The sequence below is a fragment of the Oncorhynchus tshawytscha genome, linkage group LG02 (assembly GCF_018296145.1).
Source record: "Oncorhynchus tshawytscha isolate Ot180627B linkage group LG02, Otsh_v2.0, whole genome shotgun sequence".
In the NCBI taxonomy this organism is placed as follows: domain Eukaryota; kingdom Metazoa; phylum Chordata; class Actinopteri; order Salmoniformes; family Salmonidae; genus Oncorhynchus; species Oncorhynchus tshawytscha.
The window spans coordinates 36,837,307-36,856,974 of NC_056430.1; the positions used below are offsets into that span (position 1 = coordinate 36,837,307).

At 43.8% G+C, this 19,668-nt stretch overlaps 1 protein-coding gene across 1 annotated transcript; it reads right to left on the reverse strand.

Moving 5' to 3' along the window:
• Nucleotides 1-8,401: 8,401 nt before the first annotated feature.
• Nucleotides 8,402-18,842, reverse strand: LOC112216740 (nuclear receptor subfamily 1 group D member 1). Its single transcript, XM_024376784.2, has 6 exons — nt 18,199-18,842; nt 12,653-12,958; nt 12,326-12,559; nt 10,464-11,011; nt 9,982-10,378; nt 8,402-9,881 (listed from the first exon to the last, which is right to left on the reverse strand). The coding sequence occupies exons 1-6, from the start codon at nt 18,212-18,214 to the stop codon at nt 9,685-9,687; spliced, it is 1,698 nt and encodes a 565-aa protein (XP_024232552.1). The 5' UTR covers nt 18,215-18,842; the 3' UTR covers nt 8,402-9,684.
• Nucleotides 18,843-19,668: the final 826 nt, after the last annotated feature.

A 19,668-nucleotide genomic window follows, 5' to 3' on the forward strand; every position in this document is an offset into this window, starting at 1 on the left:
ATTTTTTTTGTTGAAAAAATCAAGTGGTCTGAATACTTTCCGAAGGCACTGTATATATAACCCGTTAAATGGATAAGAAAAACACAGCTCGTGAAACAGTGACATCATGCCTTTGTGTAAGACTAGTTTAGTAACAGCCAGGTGGATTAATAAGATAAAGGCTAGGTACATTATGGACCTGAGATGACCCACGCATAAAATCATAATAGGATCCACCCACAACAACCTTTGATCTGGTGCTGGAACATTCATTTCTACAGAATTTAAAAACCACTTATCTAACCTCTGGTGTCTCTATTCCACTTCCATTGTACAGTGTCGAGATGGAAAACATCAGCCAACCATAATATGGTTATTGTGAAAAATCCCACTCTGCTCTCCTGGTTTCTCTGAATGCTCGTTACTCTGGTATGACATAGCTTGACTGAAAATAGGAAAGTAGACAAGGTTTTCCTTTCTCACAGTTATGTCTGTGTCTGGTTGTCTTTCCTAGTCTTGGTTGCCATCACTGTGCTTTATTACTTTGGCAATCATAAGATCTATTTAACTAGCCTCTAGAAAACTCCTTCCACTCCCCTCCTACTAAGTGTGTTGGGCACCGCCTAGAGTTTTAGACAGTACACTTCCAAAGCCTAGAGGGCAGCAGAAGCTAGGTTGTGTTCTGAGAGTGCCGGTAGCCGGTAGCCGGCTTGATATGATCCCTGATTGGTCACAGTTGTGCGTGTCGGCAGGTGATTGCGGAGTGAGAGGTGGCTTGAGTAGCCTCTGAGCCTTCCCACGTGTTTGATATCTTGTAATGGCATGTCTGTTTAAAAAAAAATTATATAATTGTTTTGGTCACCAACAATTGAATATCTATGATATGCTTGGGCTGATTGACTACAGAGTCAGGACACCATATTTGGAAATACATTCCACTCCTTCAGTCATAGTCAATCCAAATCACGTCCCTACACAGGCTCAGGGGCCTGGTATGGGGGGGATCATCCTGCTATGTTATAGCTGTTTATTCCTGAATACTCAAAAACGTTGCATCCACCTTCACTATCAATGTATGTGTATCCTTCAACTGTAGAACGACATTCTGAATCTCAACTGGCTGCTGGGCGTCCACTGCCATAGCTTCCTCAGGTCCACTCGCTCCAACTATTTCCGTGCAGGAGACCTTCAAGGGTAATGTTTAAAGTGCATGAAGCCACCTATTGTTCTGGAGTGTGCAATCAATAATGGTTTGCCTAATTCTGTACTACTAAGAAAAATAAATAAACAAATAAATCCCTAACTAATTTCTAACAAACCCTCCCCCATCTGTGATTGGGAGTCCCATAGGACGGCACAGATTTGGCCGAGCGTCGTCCGGGTTTGGCCGGGGTAGGCCGTCATTGTAAATAAGAATTTGTTCTTAACTGACTTGCCTAGTTAAATAAAGGCTAAATAAAATACTTTTTTTTTAAAATCCTTCCATCATGCTGAGACACTCCATCCTTAGGCTTTAGGATTATTCAGCATTTCAAAAATCATGTCGACAACCACAATAATCATGCACCCGGCAAGTCATGTTGATAACCATTTTAGTGAAGGCTGTGAAGTCAATTTGATTTACTATCAAAGTGTCCCTTGACACAGCATATTTATGGGAGCAAGATTTCTGAACAGATGTCAAAACCATGTCAGGACTTGTAGAACACCCCCCCCCTCCCCCCCTCACAATTACAACATGTAGCCTTCACATTGTTCCCACAGTCACCATAATCATGTTCCCCTCCACACTTGGCACATATTTTCTTTCCTTCACACTGAGCAGCTGCATGTCCCATTCTTCGGGATTTAAAACACCACAATGGGGATGGGACAAATTCTCTGACATTGAAAATAATTAATCCGATCTGTACTTTTTCAGGCAAAACCTTCTCAAACCTAAGAACCACTGATAAGCTTTCCTTTCTTCATCCCTCTTTCCTGCAGATCAACCTTTCACCTCAATCACTATACATCCCTTCACATTTTCTTTAATATCATCTATGGACATAGACAGTGGGACCACAGACATGACTCCATTTAACTTTAGCATAAGCTCCAGGAACATGGCTTTTGATCTACTTCCCTTGCTGAGCACAGCTAGCACAGAATATTAACAGTCTACCATTTCCAATGAACCGGGCTAGTTTTACTTCACCTATCTCTTTCTTTACGGCATTGGTTAATCAAACATCATCACAACTTTCCACTCTGACACATCATTACTCTTGTTCCCTACCTTCACCCTCTTCACACTCTCTTCGCTAAAAGCTAAACTGCTTTCAGTAGCATGGTCTCTCTTTTTCCTATTTACTTTCCACCACAGACCATTCAGGTCCTTGACACTCATCCTCCCGACCCATATCATGTCATGAGAACTATCATCCATATTCCACGCATTCCAGCACAGCCGTTGCTTCTCCAACCCTCTCTCCATATGCTCCATCGCCGCATCCTCACTACTCGCCGCCATCACCAGGTGCTTCCTTGGCACACTCCCCATCCCAGGTCAGTGTCATTATGTCGTACACATTGTTGGATTACCTCATGTAGAAAAAAAATTGATTTCTATTAATAACGGAGCATTTTCTAAATTCAAACAAACCACCTGCAGCTGGACGAGGAGATTTTAGAAGATACGTTTGGCCGAGAAATCGAGAGCGAAGATAGTATCGCCAATACCAGATTTGTTTGGCAAATCTGTCCATAACTCTATCCTCCTGATTCCTTCTTACAAGCAAAAACTCAAACAGGAATTACCAGTGACAAGCTCAATATGGAAGTGGTCAGATGAAGCGGATGACAAGCTGTGGGACTCTTTCGTTAGCAGAGACTGGAATATGTTCCGGGACTCATCCGATGGCATTAAGGAGTTTACCGCACCAGTCACCGGCTTCATTGATAATGACGTCAACGGCGTCGTCCCCACAGTGAACATAAATACCTATCCCAACCAAAAGCCATGGATTACAGGCAACATCCGCACTGAGCTAAAGGCTTGAGCTGCTGATTTCATTGAGCGGGACACTAACCAGGACACTTATAAGTAATCCCGCTTCCCTCTCTGACGAACCATCAAACAGGCCAAGCATCAATACAGGACTAAGATCGAATCCTACTACGCCAGCTCTGATGCTCGTCGGATGTGGCAGGACTTGCAAATTATCATGGATTACAAAGGGACTGTCATTAAGTTTGCCGACGACTCGATGGTGATAGGGCTGATCACTGACAACAATGAGACAGCCTATAGGGAGGAGGTCAGAGACCTGGCAGTGTGGTGCCAGGACAACAACCTCTTCCTCAACGTCAGCAAGGAAAAGGAGCTGATCGTGGACTACAGGAAACAGAGGGCTGAGCACACCCCCATTCACATTGATGGGGCTGTAGTGAAACGGGTCAAGAGCTTCAAGTTTCTCGATGTCCACATCACTAAGTATCTATCATGGTCCAAACACACCAACACACTCGTGAAAAAGGCACGACAACACCTCTTCTCCCTCAGGAGGCAGAAAAAATTTGGTATGGGCCCTCAAATCCTCAACAGGCTCTACAGCTGCACCATTGAGAGCATCTTGACTGGCTGCATCACCGCTTGGTATGGCAACTGTTTGGCATCCGACCACAAGGCGCTACAGAGAGTAGTGCGTATGGCTCAGTACATCAATGGGGCTGAGATCCCTGCCATCCGGGACCTCTATACAAGGCTGTGTCAGAGGAAGGCCCTAAAAATTGTCAAAGACTCAAGCCACCCAAGTCATAGACTGCTCTCTCTGCTACCACACAGCAAGCTCCATGTCTGGAACAAACAGGACCCTGAACAGCTTCACCCCCAAGCCATAAGACTGCTGAATAGTTAACCAAATAGCTGCTGTCTGAATTGACACCTTTTGTACACATTTTTGACTCTTCACATACTCTGCTGCTACCTCAAATACCTCGTACCCCTACACATCGACTCGGTACTGGCACCCCTTATATACAGCCAAGTTATCGTCACTCATTGTGTTGTCTATTATTACTTTTATTATTACATGTTTCTCTCTTCTATTATTTCAACAACAACAAAATATCTTTGTATTGTTGGGAAGGGAACACCTGTTGTTTACGAAGCATGTGATGAATAAAATGTTATTTGATTGTAATCAAGGTTCCCCAACTGGCGGCCCGCTGCCCCCCCCCTCCACACCAACAACTCAGCTCTAAGTTTGTTACATTTTAGAAATATGTTCCAAAGTAAACCCACACATAATATAGATATATATGTGATCATATACAAATGTAAGCAAGGTTTGAAATGACTGTTTTAGTCAAATATTAGAGCTGTTTCTTGCTGTCAATTTGCAGTCCACAAATAATTAGTAATTATGTTCTGGCCCCCTGATCATCCGGCTCAAGTAAAAATCCTCCTGCAGCTGAATCTAACTGATGATCCCTGATCTATGGCGACGTTTTGCATAGGCAACCTGCAAACGTCCAGTAATGGATACCAAAATGTTTTGGGTATATTACATTATGTGGTGTACAGTCTGTAGCTGCTGGTAAGTAAGCTATCTTTCTAGGCACACGCAGCCAACACCCTGATCACGTATGTTGACTTACCTTCACGTTAAATGCACACATTCAGACAGGTTATAGCACAGTTAGTCAAGCCTAAATCACCTAGACATAGCGAGAACAGGCTTATCCTTGTGCTGGATGGCTAGTTGGTTTTGTAACAATCCTGCTTAAATAAATAAAGACTGATAAACTAATTTCAACAGTGTGAAGCTTGTCAACTGTAAAACTAAACGTTTAGTCTTGACAGCTTAGTTTCAGCCTATGGAATCAAGAGTCCAGACCCATTAGATAGAGATGTTGGAAACTGAGCTGCACTTCCTAACCTCCTGCCCAATGTATGACCATATTAGAGAAACATATTTCCCTCAGATTACACAGATCCACAAAGAATTCGAAAACAAATCCAATTTAGAAAAACTCCCATATCTACTGGGTGAAATTCCACAGTGTGCAATCACAGCAGCAAGATTTGTGACCTGATGCCACAAGAAAAGGGCAACCAGTGAAGAACACACACCATTGTAAATACAACCCATATTTATGCTTATTTATTTTATCTTGTGTCCTTTGCCATTTGTACATTGTTAAAACACTGTATATATAATATGACATTTGTAATGTCTTTATTGTTTTGAAACTTCTGTATGTGTAATGTTTACTGTTAATTTTTATTGTTTATTTCACTTTATATATTATCTACCTCACTTGCTTTGGCAATGTTAACACATGTTTCCCATGCCAATAAAGCCCCTTTAATTGAATTGAATTGAATTGATGTTGCTTAAATTGTATTTAGGCACTGATCTAGGACCAAGCTTATCTTCCTTAAGGTCTACCCTTAATCATTAAGGGGGGAAACACAAAACTGACCATATATTAGCACCCAGTGGCAATCGTACTCCATACGAGTCAGCAACACTCTGTGTCATTATGAACACTAGATGGTGATAGTGTACTATCTGTAAAGTTATGGTGTCCTACTCTGCTGTATGGTTCTTTATCCACACGTAAGAATAGCACTGTAAATCCGCGTTCACGTACTAGTCGGAAGAAGGGAACTGAAATTATTTACTAATTCGTTGAAGGCGGGCACGCGTATAACAACAACCAGTTAACTGTTAACAATTCGGACATTTGGTTCATAATTGACCGACGATATACTCCACAAGTTTAGCGAGTCTTATTTTTCAGACTTTATAAACGTATGTTCTTAATGACATTCTTTTTGTTCTTCATTCTTCTCATGTTATATATAGTCTGTGACGCACTTGTTAACGCTTTAGCTGTAACTGTCCTGTAGGTGGCGCATGAAGATCTGTTTTAGTCGGTTTACTGTGTGTTCCAGACAGAGCAGTGTTCTACACAAATGTACCCTTCATTATGTTCCCAATGTTCCCAAAGGTTGGTTCTATTTATACCTTCCCAAATCTGCTCTCATAGCTGAAAAACACTTGGGAGGTTTTGGCTCCCTTGACAAACTACAATATTTGAGGGTAAAATCAGGTAAAGATGCCGTCAATCTGGGGGCAAAGTGAATATTTAGCTTCACTCGCAGTAAACATTTTCAAACATAAAACTGCTATTAAAGTACTTTAATTCACATCTGTCTGATGTGAATGCCCTAATTTAGGGGACAGGGCACTGATATAAAACTCATAGACATGTGACTGGTTACCTTGATTATTTCCTACCTAGGCAGAGAGGAAGAGTTGAAGCGAGAGGATTTGCTCTGCCCAAAATCTGTCCACGAAAATAAGACCACGAAATTAGGAATTTTTGTATGGAGTTCAATGAGAGAGAACTTATAATGGAATTGCTCATTTGCTACATGAGGCTTATTTGATCAAATAGACGTTTCGCAATGGTTTGGTTGTTATGAATGCACTGATATAAGTGGACACAGGTAGCACTTTAGCAACTTTATATCTTGAACCAATGACAAATGTATTTAAATGGCAGTGGCCATGCTTGACAGCGTTACCCAACCCCTCAGAGTTTTTCAACTGTTCAGTACAGCACCGTTTCCCTTCAATTGAATGTTCCAGAACGTAAAAATGTACTGAACGAGGCCCTGTTGTTCACACGTGTATCTGCCCTCTCATTGGCCGGAATGCTCCTATCTGATCTCGCCTCCTTCCGCATGCATTCCATATTTGATGATATGTACTGTATTTCCATTGTTAGAGTCGACTATCTTGTCAATATAATAGATCATCTTTGCCCAGGGTCATGGCTACAAGGGTGCTGGGGTGTGTGTGTGGGCCCTCCAGATGTTAGATGCCCTCTGAATGCCCTCTGTATCTTGCTCTGGTCATTATATTTTTACCTTCACAAGGACACACACAAATGCATGGACACTTTCTATCTGATCGAAATCCTTATTTTCTTAATCTCCAGAAAAGTACAGATTTCAGATGCACTGTGGACACATCCGAACTCTAATCTGTACCTAGCTCTGCGTGGACACGTCCCAACTCTAATCTGTATCTAGCTCTGAGTGGACACGTCCCAACTCTCCTCTGTATCTAGCTCTGAGTGGACACGTCCCAACTCTTATCTGTATCTAGCTCTGCGTGGACACGTCCCAACTCTCATCTGTATCTAGCTCTGCGTGGACACGTCCCAACTCTCATCTGTATCTAGCTCTGCGTGGACACGTCCCAACTCTCATCTGTATCTAGCTCTGCGTGGACACGTCCCAACTCTTATCTGTATCTAGCTCTGCGTGGACACGTCCCAACTCTCATCTGTATCTAGCTCTGCGTGGACACGTCCCAACTCTCATCTGTATCTAGCTCTGCGTGGACACGTCCCAACTCTTATCTGTATCTAGCTCTGCGTGGACACGTCCCAACTCTCATCTGTATCTAGCTCTGCGTGGACACGTCCCAACTCTTATCTGTATCTAGCTCTGCGTGGACACGTCCCAACTCTCATCTGTATCTAGCTCTGCGTGGACACGTCCCAACTCTCATCTGTATCTAGCTCTGCGTGGACACGTCCCAACTCTCGTCTGTATCTAGCTCTGCGTGGACACGTCCCAACTCTCATCTGTATCTAGCTCTGCGTGGACACGTCCCAACTCTCATCTGTATCTAGCTCTGCGTGGACACGTCCCAACTCTCATCTGTATCTAGCTCTGCGTGGACACGTCCCAACTCTCATCTGTATCTAGCTCTGCGTGGACACGTCCCAACTCTCATCTGTATCTAGCTCTGCGTGGACACGTCCCAACTCTCATCTGTATCTAGCTCTGCGTGGACACGTCCCAACTCTCATCTGTATCTAGCTCTGCGACAAGTAGTGTTCAGACAATCAATCAATCAAATGTATTTATGAAGCCCTTTTTACATCAGCAGATGTCACAAAGTGCTATACAGAAACACAGCCTAAAACTACAAAAAGTAAGCAACGTAGATGGAGAAACACACACTTGACACATTTACCCACATTATTTTCTATCAAATATATTTGACACAGTTCGCATCCTAATCATTCTGTCCCTGCATGGTTCTTTGTTATATCTGCTCTTCAAGGACGAGTTTGTGTTAACCTGTGAACTGTGTGCTTATATACACACACTGATACAAATGCCCTTAACAGCCTGTAACAAGGCACTCAATTGATCTGATGCCCATTATCATTCATTTGGTATAATGGGTGACAAAAGCTGGAACATCATTGTTAAAAGTGACCTTACTTTGCTAGGTTACTGCTTTGCCTCTGTTGTGCAGCGTGGTGTGTTGGGTATGGTTAATAGTGTTAGTGGCTTTTATATAAGTCAATAACACACAGAAACGAGTGAAGAGTCATACACAAGAAGTACAGTATACCATCTCATTTAATATTGGTTCTCTATGGAAGAAGTTTAACCATGAAACATTTACAAAATATACACAAGGTAATGCATCAATCAATCAACAATAGTTATATTTCAATAATGTAGGTTCAAATCAAACATTTTTTTTTTTTTTTTACACGGTTTGTGCACCGGTTCCATCAGTAAGAATGAGTGTTGGGGGTTGTAAGGATCAGTTCATGACAGGAAGATCACTGGCCCCATACAGTAGATGCATACCTTGCACCCCCCACACACACACACACAATCGTGCACCTCTCAAACATAGCACCCCCGCTTTGTGTCTTCAATAGTGCTAACATCATACAGCAATCAACTCAAATGAAGTAGGAACCAGTCTCAAATATTATGTACAATATGTTCAACAATAGAATACCTTAATACATATAACCCGACAAATTAGGTCTAAAATGACCAAATGTCTCCCTGATTACAGTATTCAAATATAATGCTTCATACTCTCAATTCTTACAAATGTAAATAATACATTTTCTCATCAAATCCCAAATATTGGATTTCCAAAAAGATTCATGACATGATTTTGAAAATATCTTAGGCTGTTTTAACAGTGCATACACAGTCAGTTAGGGATCTAATAGTGTGTTATACATTGCTATTGCTCTGTCATGTGGGCTTGTTGATGTATGGAAAGTGCTGTGTTTGAATGTGTAGAAAGAAAATGTCCCTTTCTCTTGTGAAAAGGGTGTGCTTCCTTCTTGCTGGTTTTCTGTCTGTCTGTGGCAGGACAGGAGGACATAGTGATGCGCGAAATGAGAGAGGAGGAATGGAACCGTCTTTTGGTCTTCAGTCACTGTCACTATCATTGGGAAATATGGGTAATGGAGGATTTGTAGACTCTCGTCCTTCAACTATGGGAGTTAAGTTGGACTAAGATGAGGATTTGCTGTCTAACTCCCAGCACACCAACTTGTTAGGCAGATTATACGTCTATGAGAGATTCTACCAGCTGTGAGTATTGTTCATGAGGTCATAGTTCAAGAGACTCCCTCCTATTATCCATTTTTCTCTGAGATGCCTCTCAGTCCACTCATTCACCCTGTCCAACCCTGCTTCTGCCCCAGTCCTAGCTCCAGCACACACAGCCCATTGAAGAGAGCCTGAGGATGACCGGCTGCTGGCTTATGGCTGGAGTGAAGGAGTCATGAGGGTGTTCACCAAGAGGACTGCCCCTTTCGGGGGTCCGGTAGTCAGTGGGTGCCCCTGCGGGCTGTGGTTCCTTCAGGCCCTTAGGGGTCGATGCTAAAGGCCAGCAGCTTGTCGGAGTGCATGTTGTTGAGGGTGCGCAGGTCGGGCAGGCGCAGCAGCAGCTTGGGGAAGAGGGCGCTGTCGTCGGGGCAGCGGCGGGTGATGAGCGAGCGCAGGGCTTTGATCAGACTCTCCTGAAGCTGCTCCACTGCAACTACATCCGCCACACCTGAACAGTCTGAGAGAGGAGACAATGTTATATACATGGTGAAAAATCTAAACATCTGTGATTTTTAAAAAATATTTAGAGAAGCGTGTGTTTCTTATGAGTCTCTTACCGGCAGACACTAGCACCACAGCCATGAAGAGGGCCATCTCGTCGGGCTCCAGGCCCAGAGATCCCAGGTTCTCACTAAACTCAAACATGGCGTCCAGCAGAGAGCCCATACCCAGCGCCCGCAGGGATGTCAGGGGGTATGTCTGGCCGTTCAGGAAGGTCACCGTCTTCTCCTTGGGGTCAAACAGTGAGCAGAACCTGACCATCAGCACCTGGAAGGTGCCAGCCTTAAGCAGCATGACCTGGTCATGCTGGCTGAGACTCTGGAACCCGGGGATGCTCTTGGCAAACTCCACCACCTCCTTGACGGCCGGGGTGAAGCACTGGGAAAAGGCGTCCCAGATCTGCTGGCTGGATCGGTCACGGGACGCCACGGGACATGCGTTCAGGGGACATGCCTGAGAAAGAGGGAGACGGTTAGAATGGCTCTATGACCCATGCATTGTACATACAGTACATATACTGAGATTTAACGAGACTCACCAGAACTTTGGCGCCTCCACTCAACTTCCAGGGGCATGTGGTCTGGTTTAGAGACTCGCCGGCTGAAAAGTTGTTGTGATTGGCTTGGAAGGTCTGAGCAGACTGGCTGCCATTGGACATTGGGCATTGACTCTGATTGGATGATGGTTGGTAGGTATATTGGGCGTTGTCAACATTGTTGTTGCGTGGGTAGCGAGGGGGGGTCTGGTAGCTTTGTGTGGGATGTGACTGGTACCCCTGAGAGGGGTTGGAATGGGAGTGGGTTTGGGGTGCGGGGTGAGCGTAGCCAGAATCATGTGCTGGATTGTTGCGGATGTTGTTGCTGTTGACGACCATCTTGATTACTGGCTTCACATCCTCTTGGGCAAAGATGTTGCGGTAGGCAGTGGAAATGGACTCGCCAGGTTCTGGGCTGGCCGGGGCCTCAGAGGAAGAAGGGGAGGAATCAATCTCCATGGATGCTGATTCGTTGAGGCTATTCATGTAGCTCTGCATCTCGTCCAATAGCCTCTGCTTTTCACGCTTTGGGATACGCCCAAAACGCACAGCTGCGGAGGAGGACATGGGGAAAATACGTTAGCCAATGAATGGATAATACAGATGGCAGTGACTGGAGCTGGTATAGCAGTAGCCTATTACTTATCAGTCTAATTCAACCTTTACTCCCTGACACTGATTGGGAATGCAATCCCTGTGTTGTATTATTACTGACTACTCCTACAGGGTAAAGAAAGCTGGGGGAGCTTTTCTCCTCTCTCTATAACCAGTCTGTTTCAATCGACCATGAAAATACATGGTTTACCACCCCCCTTCCTCTCCTCTTCATCTCTCCATTCCTTCCATCCCCCTCTCCATAGCACACGTCCTCTGGCAAACCTATTTATAGTCTGCTACTGTATGCTACACCCCTTCCCCCTGATCTCTCTCTTCCTCTTTCTACCTCACCCCTCGCTGACTCTTGCTCTCTAGCTCCTTCCTCTGTGTCCCTGTTAAGAAACACAAAGTAGGTTCTTGGGTCAGCTAGAGTAAACGTTGTCATTGTGAGTGACAGAGTGAGGGAGGAGTGGTCAGAGTGGCGGAGTGGAAAGAGTGAGAGGGTAATAGGGTATGAGTAAAGGGGTGAAATGGTAATGAAAGGGCGAAAGAGAGTATCATGGGCGAGAGGGAATGTGAAAGGAGGGAGGGAGGGAGGGAATTAGAGGATGATTGAATGAGAGTGAAGGGTAAAAAGATGGAAAAAGGGGGTAGGTAAGTGACATCAAATGTGGTTTTAAATATAAATGCCTTGCATTCCTAAAATACATCTTCAAATAACAGAAGTATTAAAATAACATATAGAGCGAAAAGGCCAAACCTATGCTTTGAGCTTTGTTGGGTAATTGGTGCAATGGTGGATCATTTTCCTCCTCTATAGCATTTTCCTTTTATAGGTCACCTCAAAAGGTTTGCTCCAGAAAAGAAGATGATTTATTATCACCTAGTTTATAGATACCTCTGGAGGGTATGGTGGCCTGTAGGGAAATGATGTCATACAGGAGAGGGATGGAGCTGAGCCTCTAACTGTACCAACTGTACTATCCTCCAATAACATTCTAATAGTTTACCATTAGAACATGACCTATTAAATGCCTGTATGTTATAGACTTTGTGGTAATACTTCTAATATATGTGCAAACACATTCAACCTAACACGGAGGGTAATGAAGCGGCCTGTGGCCTAATTTCCAGAAATAAACCGTATTTGCCACAGTTTTCCCCATGACTGATGACTACTGGGACTCCCCAACTGCTTCTGTCATCAATCAGAAACTATGGGCCAGAGGAGAGAAAAAGAGGGAGAGGAAGATAGAATGTTATCTTACCATCTCTGGACATGCCCACGTAGAGACACTTCTTGAAGCGGCAGTGCTGGCAGCGGTTGCGGTTCATGCGCATGATCAGGCAGCTCTCGTTCTTCACACACATCTTGTAGTGGATGTTCTGCTGGATGCTGCGCCGGAAGAAACCCTTGCAGCCTTCACAGGCGTGAACGCCGTAATGGAAGCCAGACGCGATGTCCCCACACACCTTACACAGGAGCACCATGCCTCCTGTCTCTGTGAGGTAGACAGAAATAGGAATGATTGGTTAGACATTACAATAGAAAAATATAAGAAGAAAGAAAGAAAGCCAGTAGAAGTGGTACTTACTGGTGAAGGTGCCAGTGAAACTGCAGGGCCTCTTGGCCACCATAGGGTGGGCGTAGGTGTTTCCAGAGGATGTAGCGGCTGTAGTGGCATTGGCTTCAGGGAACTGGAAGACTAGTTTGGGCGAGGGCCCACCCCTGTTCTCCCCTCTTTCTCTCTTCAGAGGGCCGATCTCGGGGAACGAGACAGGCTCAGGAGATGAGGGTTGGGAGTGGGAGGACCGGGGGGACTGGGTCTGGTACCCGCTGGAGGGGCTGCCAGGGCTGGGGCTGGCACTACCAGATGATCCAGCATACAGTATCACACCACCTGGAGTGCAAAGATGAGAGGAGAGAGAGGGAGGGCAGTTAGTGTTACCATGTCACAAGGAAGCAGACATTAGGCTATGCTGTCAGCAAACTAGCTGTGCAAAGATATCTAGATTCATATCTGTGTCGAAGGTAGGTAGGTCAACTAACAGATAAGTGTTGAGCAATAGGCACTTGGCTGGGTTACCAAACATGAACACACCTCCTGCCCGAGGTCGATATTTAAACCACAATCAGTCTCAGAGAAGCTGGTAAAAGGTAATAGAAGGTCAGAATGTGTCGGGAAAATGAGGTCAAGTCTAGCCTCGGGGCCAACCAGATCTTTGTCAATAGTCTTTTTCCAAAATGTGGATTTATAAGATTTCAAAAAAGCATTATCATTTTAGCTTTGACTAATTCTGTGTTTGATGTGAGACCTTGAATATATACAAAAACAAAATAATGTAAAAAGTATTTAAAACATTTCCAGATTTTGTAAGAAAAAAATCTAGGCTATATAAATTGTACCGTACCGCGCCCACTCAAAAGTTCTAGAACGTTCCAAAGCAAGTTCGTACTAAACTCGGAAATGGCTCATAACTCCCTCCCTCTCCCCACCTCTCTACCCCTCCCTCCCTATAAAGATTGTGCTCTGTGTACGAGAAGAGCGACAGCCCCTCACGTGTATGTTCAGCCAGCCAGCCAGCTGCCTCCTCGCGCTAACAGCAAGCCTCGCTTTTCCCTGTTCATGCGCCCGGAGCTTGCTCAAACTGCCTGCCACACAACCGCCGACTCACATGGACTCCTGACACACAAGGCGCTTTCCGCAGTCCCGTGTAGACAACAGTCGCAGTACAATAACAGGCTGCTGAGAGCTCACGGTTGAAAGAGAGAGGGTTTACGTTTGAATGAGAGAGGACAGGCTGCTGTGCGTGTATTGCATTCCACTGAGTCACCGGAACCCCGGGGGGGGGGGGTAGCTTGTCTGGAGGATGAAAAAGCGATTTTAATATAATTTCAGTCAGCATTACATGTTTTCAATACAGGTCAAACCCATCATTGTGCTATCTGAAACAATAGCTGTGTTTCTCTCTCTGCTGGAGGAGACAAGTGCTGCTGGCTGGTATATTCTGTTTAGCTTAAAGTGAGTGTGCCTGACTATAATTCCTCTGCCAGCATGTGCCAACACCGACTGTGATAACTGCTGGGGCTTCACTGTTTGCGTGTGGCAGAGCTTCCCCTCTACCTGAAATGTCGGACTTTAAATCCACCCCCACCCCCTCTATTGACACACACTCATATAGTCCTGAGCTGTTGGTTTGGTTTACATTGTCAAGTGGCAGCCCAGTGAGGGGGACCTGACCCCTGACCTTCTCTATGGCAGACAGCATAATTCACCAGAAATCTGAGCCTGGCCAGGTGGCTCGAGGAAAGGCCCCTCCCTGGAGCACTATGCTATGACACAGGTGGGGAAGGGCTGTATGACTCAGAGCTAGGATAAACATAGACAGTAACTAACCCCTCCTTATTCCCTCCCCCTTTAATGGAGGTCTCACCCACTCTTAGGGCATAGAAAAGAAGGGAGACAGCCAGGTGACGTGTGTGTATACTTGGCCGTGAGTCTTGAGACAGGTGGAAAAAAACTCAGCTTGGACTGAAATGCATATCAATGAAGACCAAATAGCTCATCAATAATATTGTAATCCTGTCATTTCTAACATGTTAATATAGTGACTATCGGTTTAGTTTATTGAAAGGCAAGCCCATGTCCCTTACCATCTGACAATCAGGCTTCTGAGTTCTCACCTTCACCCCTGTACTATAGTCACACAGCTATAATGGTAATATAACCACTGCTGTTGTGAAACCGCTGTACTCTGTCACTAAGGTTGAGGTCAGCTTTAACTCCACTGCTTCGTTGGAAGTCAGATAAACGTCCATGGCTCATGTCGGGTGAGGAGACTCATGGTGAGCTAATCTGATAGTGGGTTGGCTGGAGGGAGTGCTCAGGAACGTGTCCTCCTTTGCCCCCTCTCTCTTGGTGACCCTTACTCACTCCCTCCCTTCTTCTTTCCCTCCAGACATCCCAGACACTGCCTCCTTGTCTAACCTATCATCTCATTGGCCTAATCTATCATCTCAACCTCGCCATTTGTAAGTGTTTGGTGTGTTACATTGACATGGTAAATCTATAAATAAATTACAGTGAATAAGACTGGGGTGAACCACTGGTTATACACACAATTACATTGGATACCAGTAGATTAATAATGATAAATCCAGGCAATCACAACTGGCTGTGATTGGGAGTCCCATAAGGCGGAGCACAATTGGCCCAGCGTCGTCTGGGTTTGGCCGGTGTAGGCCGTCAATTGTAAATAAGAATTAGGTCTTAACTGACTTGCCTAGTTAAATAAAGGTTCAAATTTTTTAAATTTTTTAAAATATATATATATATATATTGTCCAGTTACTCATATTAACTTCCCATCCGGCTCTGATGATTGACAGAATAGCAGTCTTTGCATTTATTGGCAGAAGAAGTGGGGCAATATAACAATTAGTGTATCTTGGAGTAGAAGCCTATAGAAACTTTATGACATAGAAAACAGTGTATTTTGATCCACCATATAAACTATATTATAGATATAGGCCAGCCTACCCTCCAACCTGAATTTAGAGAATTTGAATTTGCTACTTGTCAGGGTAATTTGTGATATCGGTGAGTGAACCATTGCTACAATGTATTCTCAACATGTGACATTTTGTGTATTGCTACCATGTATTACAAAAGTATCACAATATCCACTATATTGAATATACTGTATATCAAACTATTCAGTTGTCTTTCCAAATTAAAATATATCGGCGTAAAGAAGTCAACATTAATCTAGTGAATAGGGTACTAAAACGTTCTGACCCACTGACCAAATTCTGGCAGCAGCAAAACAGAGTTCCCGGAAAGGCTGTGAGTAGGAGTTCCCGGAAAGGCTGTGAGTGAGCGAGGGGAGAGCGCAAGGGAGATTAAAAATATGAAGGCAAGGGTGGGAATCACGCGCTGCACGTGGATGCGGAGGTTTATGCACGTGAAGTCGGCTCTAGACAGGCAAGGTGGGAACTCGGGTAAATCAGGCGCATGATGCCGACCATTATCAGACTGTTGCCATGCAAATAATAGCTAAGATACTTATTAGACTTGAGAACATGGCTGTAAATAGGGGACTAGGTCATTCATTATCAATGCCACTGTCACAATCCCTGCTGTCTTTGTGGAAATATACTTGGCAATTGAGTTATTCCAGCCTCAAATGTGTCATAATATGACCGTTATGGTAATTACCTCATATTATTCATGGTACCTGACTCAAAAGGCAATTATCTATTGAATTAACGCAATTTGAATATCTTTAATATATTATTATCTATTATCTTTATATCTAAATTGTGTCACCTCGTAGGCTTACAGGGTTTCCCTTTATAAGGGAACCACTCCCATATTGTGACCTGCCATGGAGATTCATTCACTGCTATGAATTCATGGACTATGGAGGCCAACTTGGTCAACATATCAGTTGAAATAAAGGTTGAACACTCCCCATTACTGAGAGTTGGCTAGTGGTCATCATTCCACTGATGCCAATGACCCACTAACTGATAGGATATGTTTGGCACCCAAACATATGCATATATTGAAATACATTTTGGGTAATTCATATCTGAATTACTACTTTTTGTATTCCATATTTTGTATTTGGTATATTTTGTTATATTGTACATTTTATATTGGTAAAAATGTTTTGACTGTAGCTCTGCTGGTGCCTGCAGTAGATCAGGGAAGACAATATTTCATAATAACAGTTTTTATGACCAATTCACCACCTACTCAATTTAGACCTGGCTTGAATAGCTGTTAACTGTTCAAATGTGGCCTTCATGTCAGGACCAGCTCTTTTTAAAATGGTTTTGTCTCTCATGTCTATGGAATTGGCGTGATAGGTCCTTGACACACCATTGAGAGAGAAAAAAGTTATGATGCCCAGCAGCACTGAACAAGCTTGAGAAGTTCTGAAAATGCCTTTCTGGAGTAGTGCTGCTGATGAAAGGATTTGGAACGGTTTCGTTTTCCCCTTGTAATCCGGTTTGATTCAATTACACCAACAATTCTCAACTCTCCAATCAAAGGCAATCCATAAAATTGCTATTATGTAAAAGGAGCTAACACTAAATCAATAATGGAATAGTCACATTAAGTGCCGACCAGCACGTGCAGGCACCAGGGACTGACCGAGCGTGTAAAGTGGGACCGGTACTGAACGTCAATTTGTTATTTACATGTAGGGAATCGGGAAGTAGCGGTCAGCTCAGTCGCCGCAAAATAGCAAAGATTGTGGCATGCCATACGACAACCCACTCCCTCCAAACCATAAGCATCACTCACATTAGCCTTTACCCAAAAACACACTTGGCATTCAAATTTAGATTTAGCCCATCTATCTTTGACAAAATAGCAGCAAAATTATACAAAAGCCAGTTTTGAGATATAGTTAACAAAACCGCGTTAATTGCAGGCACCGAGCATTATCAGTGCTCATGTAAAGTTGTGCCATTGGGATAGGAATCGCAATTCCAGATAGAACCTATCTTCTTATCTCCAATGTATACTACAATATAAACATTTTAAAAATAGGTAACCTAAAACATTACTTATTACACGATAGAAAGTAAATACGCGAAATAAGTATATGTCCAATACCTCACCGAAGTAGCATTTCACTTCAAATGGAGGGATGTATTGCAAAAGGTCATAGCAAAAATTGTATTATAAAAAGATGGGTTAATCTGTGGACATCGGATGGTTGGAGTTAAAAACAGAATGAATGGTGGATTGGCCGCTGTGGGTAAAAATCCATCCCTTGCAGAAAAAGGAAATTACGAATGTATGTATAACTAGTTAACTACATATGCTGTTTATGTGAGCGAAAATAGCTATTAGTAGCAATACATATTATCTGCCGAAGTGGTGGTAGGGTTGGGGGGAATACAAAAAAGCCTCGGGCAATACATGATCATGACATTATCAATGAACTCATTACCACTACGCACGGTACGTGTACCAAACACAGTGAAGGAATATACCTAAACAGCACACATTACATTTACTCAGTAGTGTTAATTTACAAGTAGTGTATTCGCAAATACATTTACGTTTTAGCCTACAACTGACAATAGCATTGATTGGTTATAACTTGGAAATGGAACTCACCAGGGCTGTTGTCCATTTTTTCCGGTATTTGGTTGATTCTAAACGGTATTGGAATTATTCAATGTTGGTTTGTCTCTTTGCGTCAATGAGGAGTTTCGTTGATATAGGTGAAATAGTCATGAACCGCCAAGAAAGCATAGAGCGGGAATCCCAATAAGAGCAATGAGACTGTGCGCAGGTCATTGGGGGTCAATCAAACCCGTCAAGTGTGGAAAAAAAATCGAAACTGATTTAAAGATCAGCAAAACCTAAACTGGTATCGTTTGACGAAATATTTGCAAATCGTCTCCAAGGTGTGTAATTCAGTGCCTTGCTGCCTCGAGCCTGCTTCGCTTGGTGTTCGTAGGTCGTGTGGTGTACAGTAAACTATCACTGTAACATAACAAGCATTATTTGAAAAGAAATCCCAAGCATTCTGCTTTAGTGCCAGTCAGTCACCATGAACATCTCCAAAGTCAAAAGTGTGAAAGTAGTTTAGGCACACCCACTCATTAATAGGCAATACACCGCGCCCACACTACACCAGCACGTTTTCAGGTGTCTGAGAAATGTGACAATTTTTTTTGTCCCTTCAACCTCTGTTTTGTATGCCAAGGATTACACTCACACTCTCTCTTTCTCTGACTGCATCTGTCACGCTCTAATAGAGTATCTCATCCACCTCTTGTACACCCCCCACCCTCCTCTAGCCCTTTATTCGTTCGCACGTTTTCATTGGTGGAGAGCTAGAGTGGAGGCGAAACCGTTGGACTCTCAACATTTGGGAGGCTAGTAAAGCTCGGTTGCATGTGCGCGCGGCATGTGAGCCGCCGAGCCTTGTGTCCTACTGACATACATTCTATGCAAATATATGAGGCCTTGCGATAAGAAGGGTGGACGGAGAGGGGGCTAGCCAGGGCTAGCACATGGGAAGGAGGCGGAGCTCACCGTGCTACCGCTCCCTCCATCTCGCTATCAAGTTCTGCCTTCAGAAGCGATTCGTTTTTTCCTAGAATCACAGCATCGGAAATTGGCATGAATCGTGGTGGGAATGTGGGTCAACATCAATTACTTGAGAGAACACATATCAAGCAGCAAAGCTTTCTCAAATACAATGTGGTGTCCTAAGTAAAGGCACCACATAGGAATCCCGAGTGCCCATGTTTTCGGTGGTTAGACACGGATTTGAATGTAGGTCATTGGGCTCTGCTGGAGGGGCTCTTAGTACGTGCGCCTCGTGTTTTATTATCATATATGCTAACGAATTTTGAATAAAGAAGTAATGAAGAGTGACGCAGAAGCTCTGCCTACACCTAGGTTATAACACATTATTATACAATTGGGTCAAATGGGTCTGTGTGTGTTATATGTTCTCTGTGGCAGCTGGTTAGATATGGTCAATGCTGATAGGCTACTAGACGCCGTCACTTTTAAACCTCGTGAACCCAGCATGGGTAGCCAATGACACGACAGCCAGAGCGTCAGAGCATG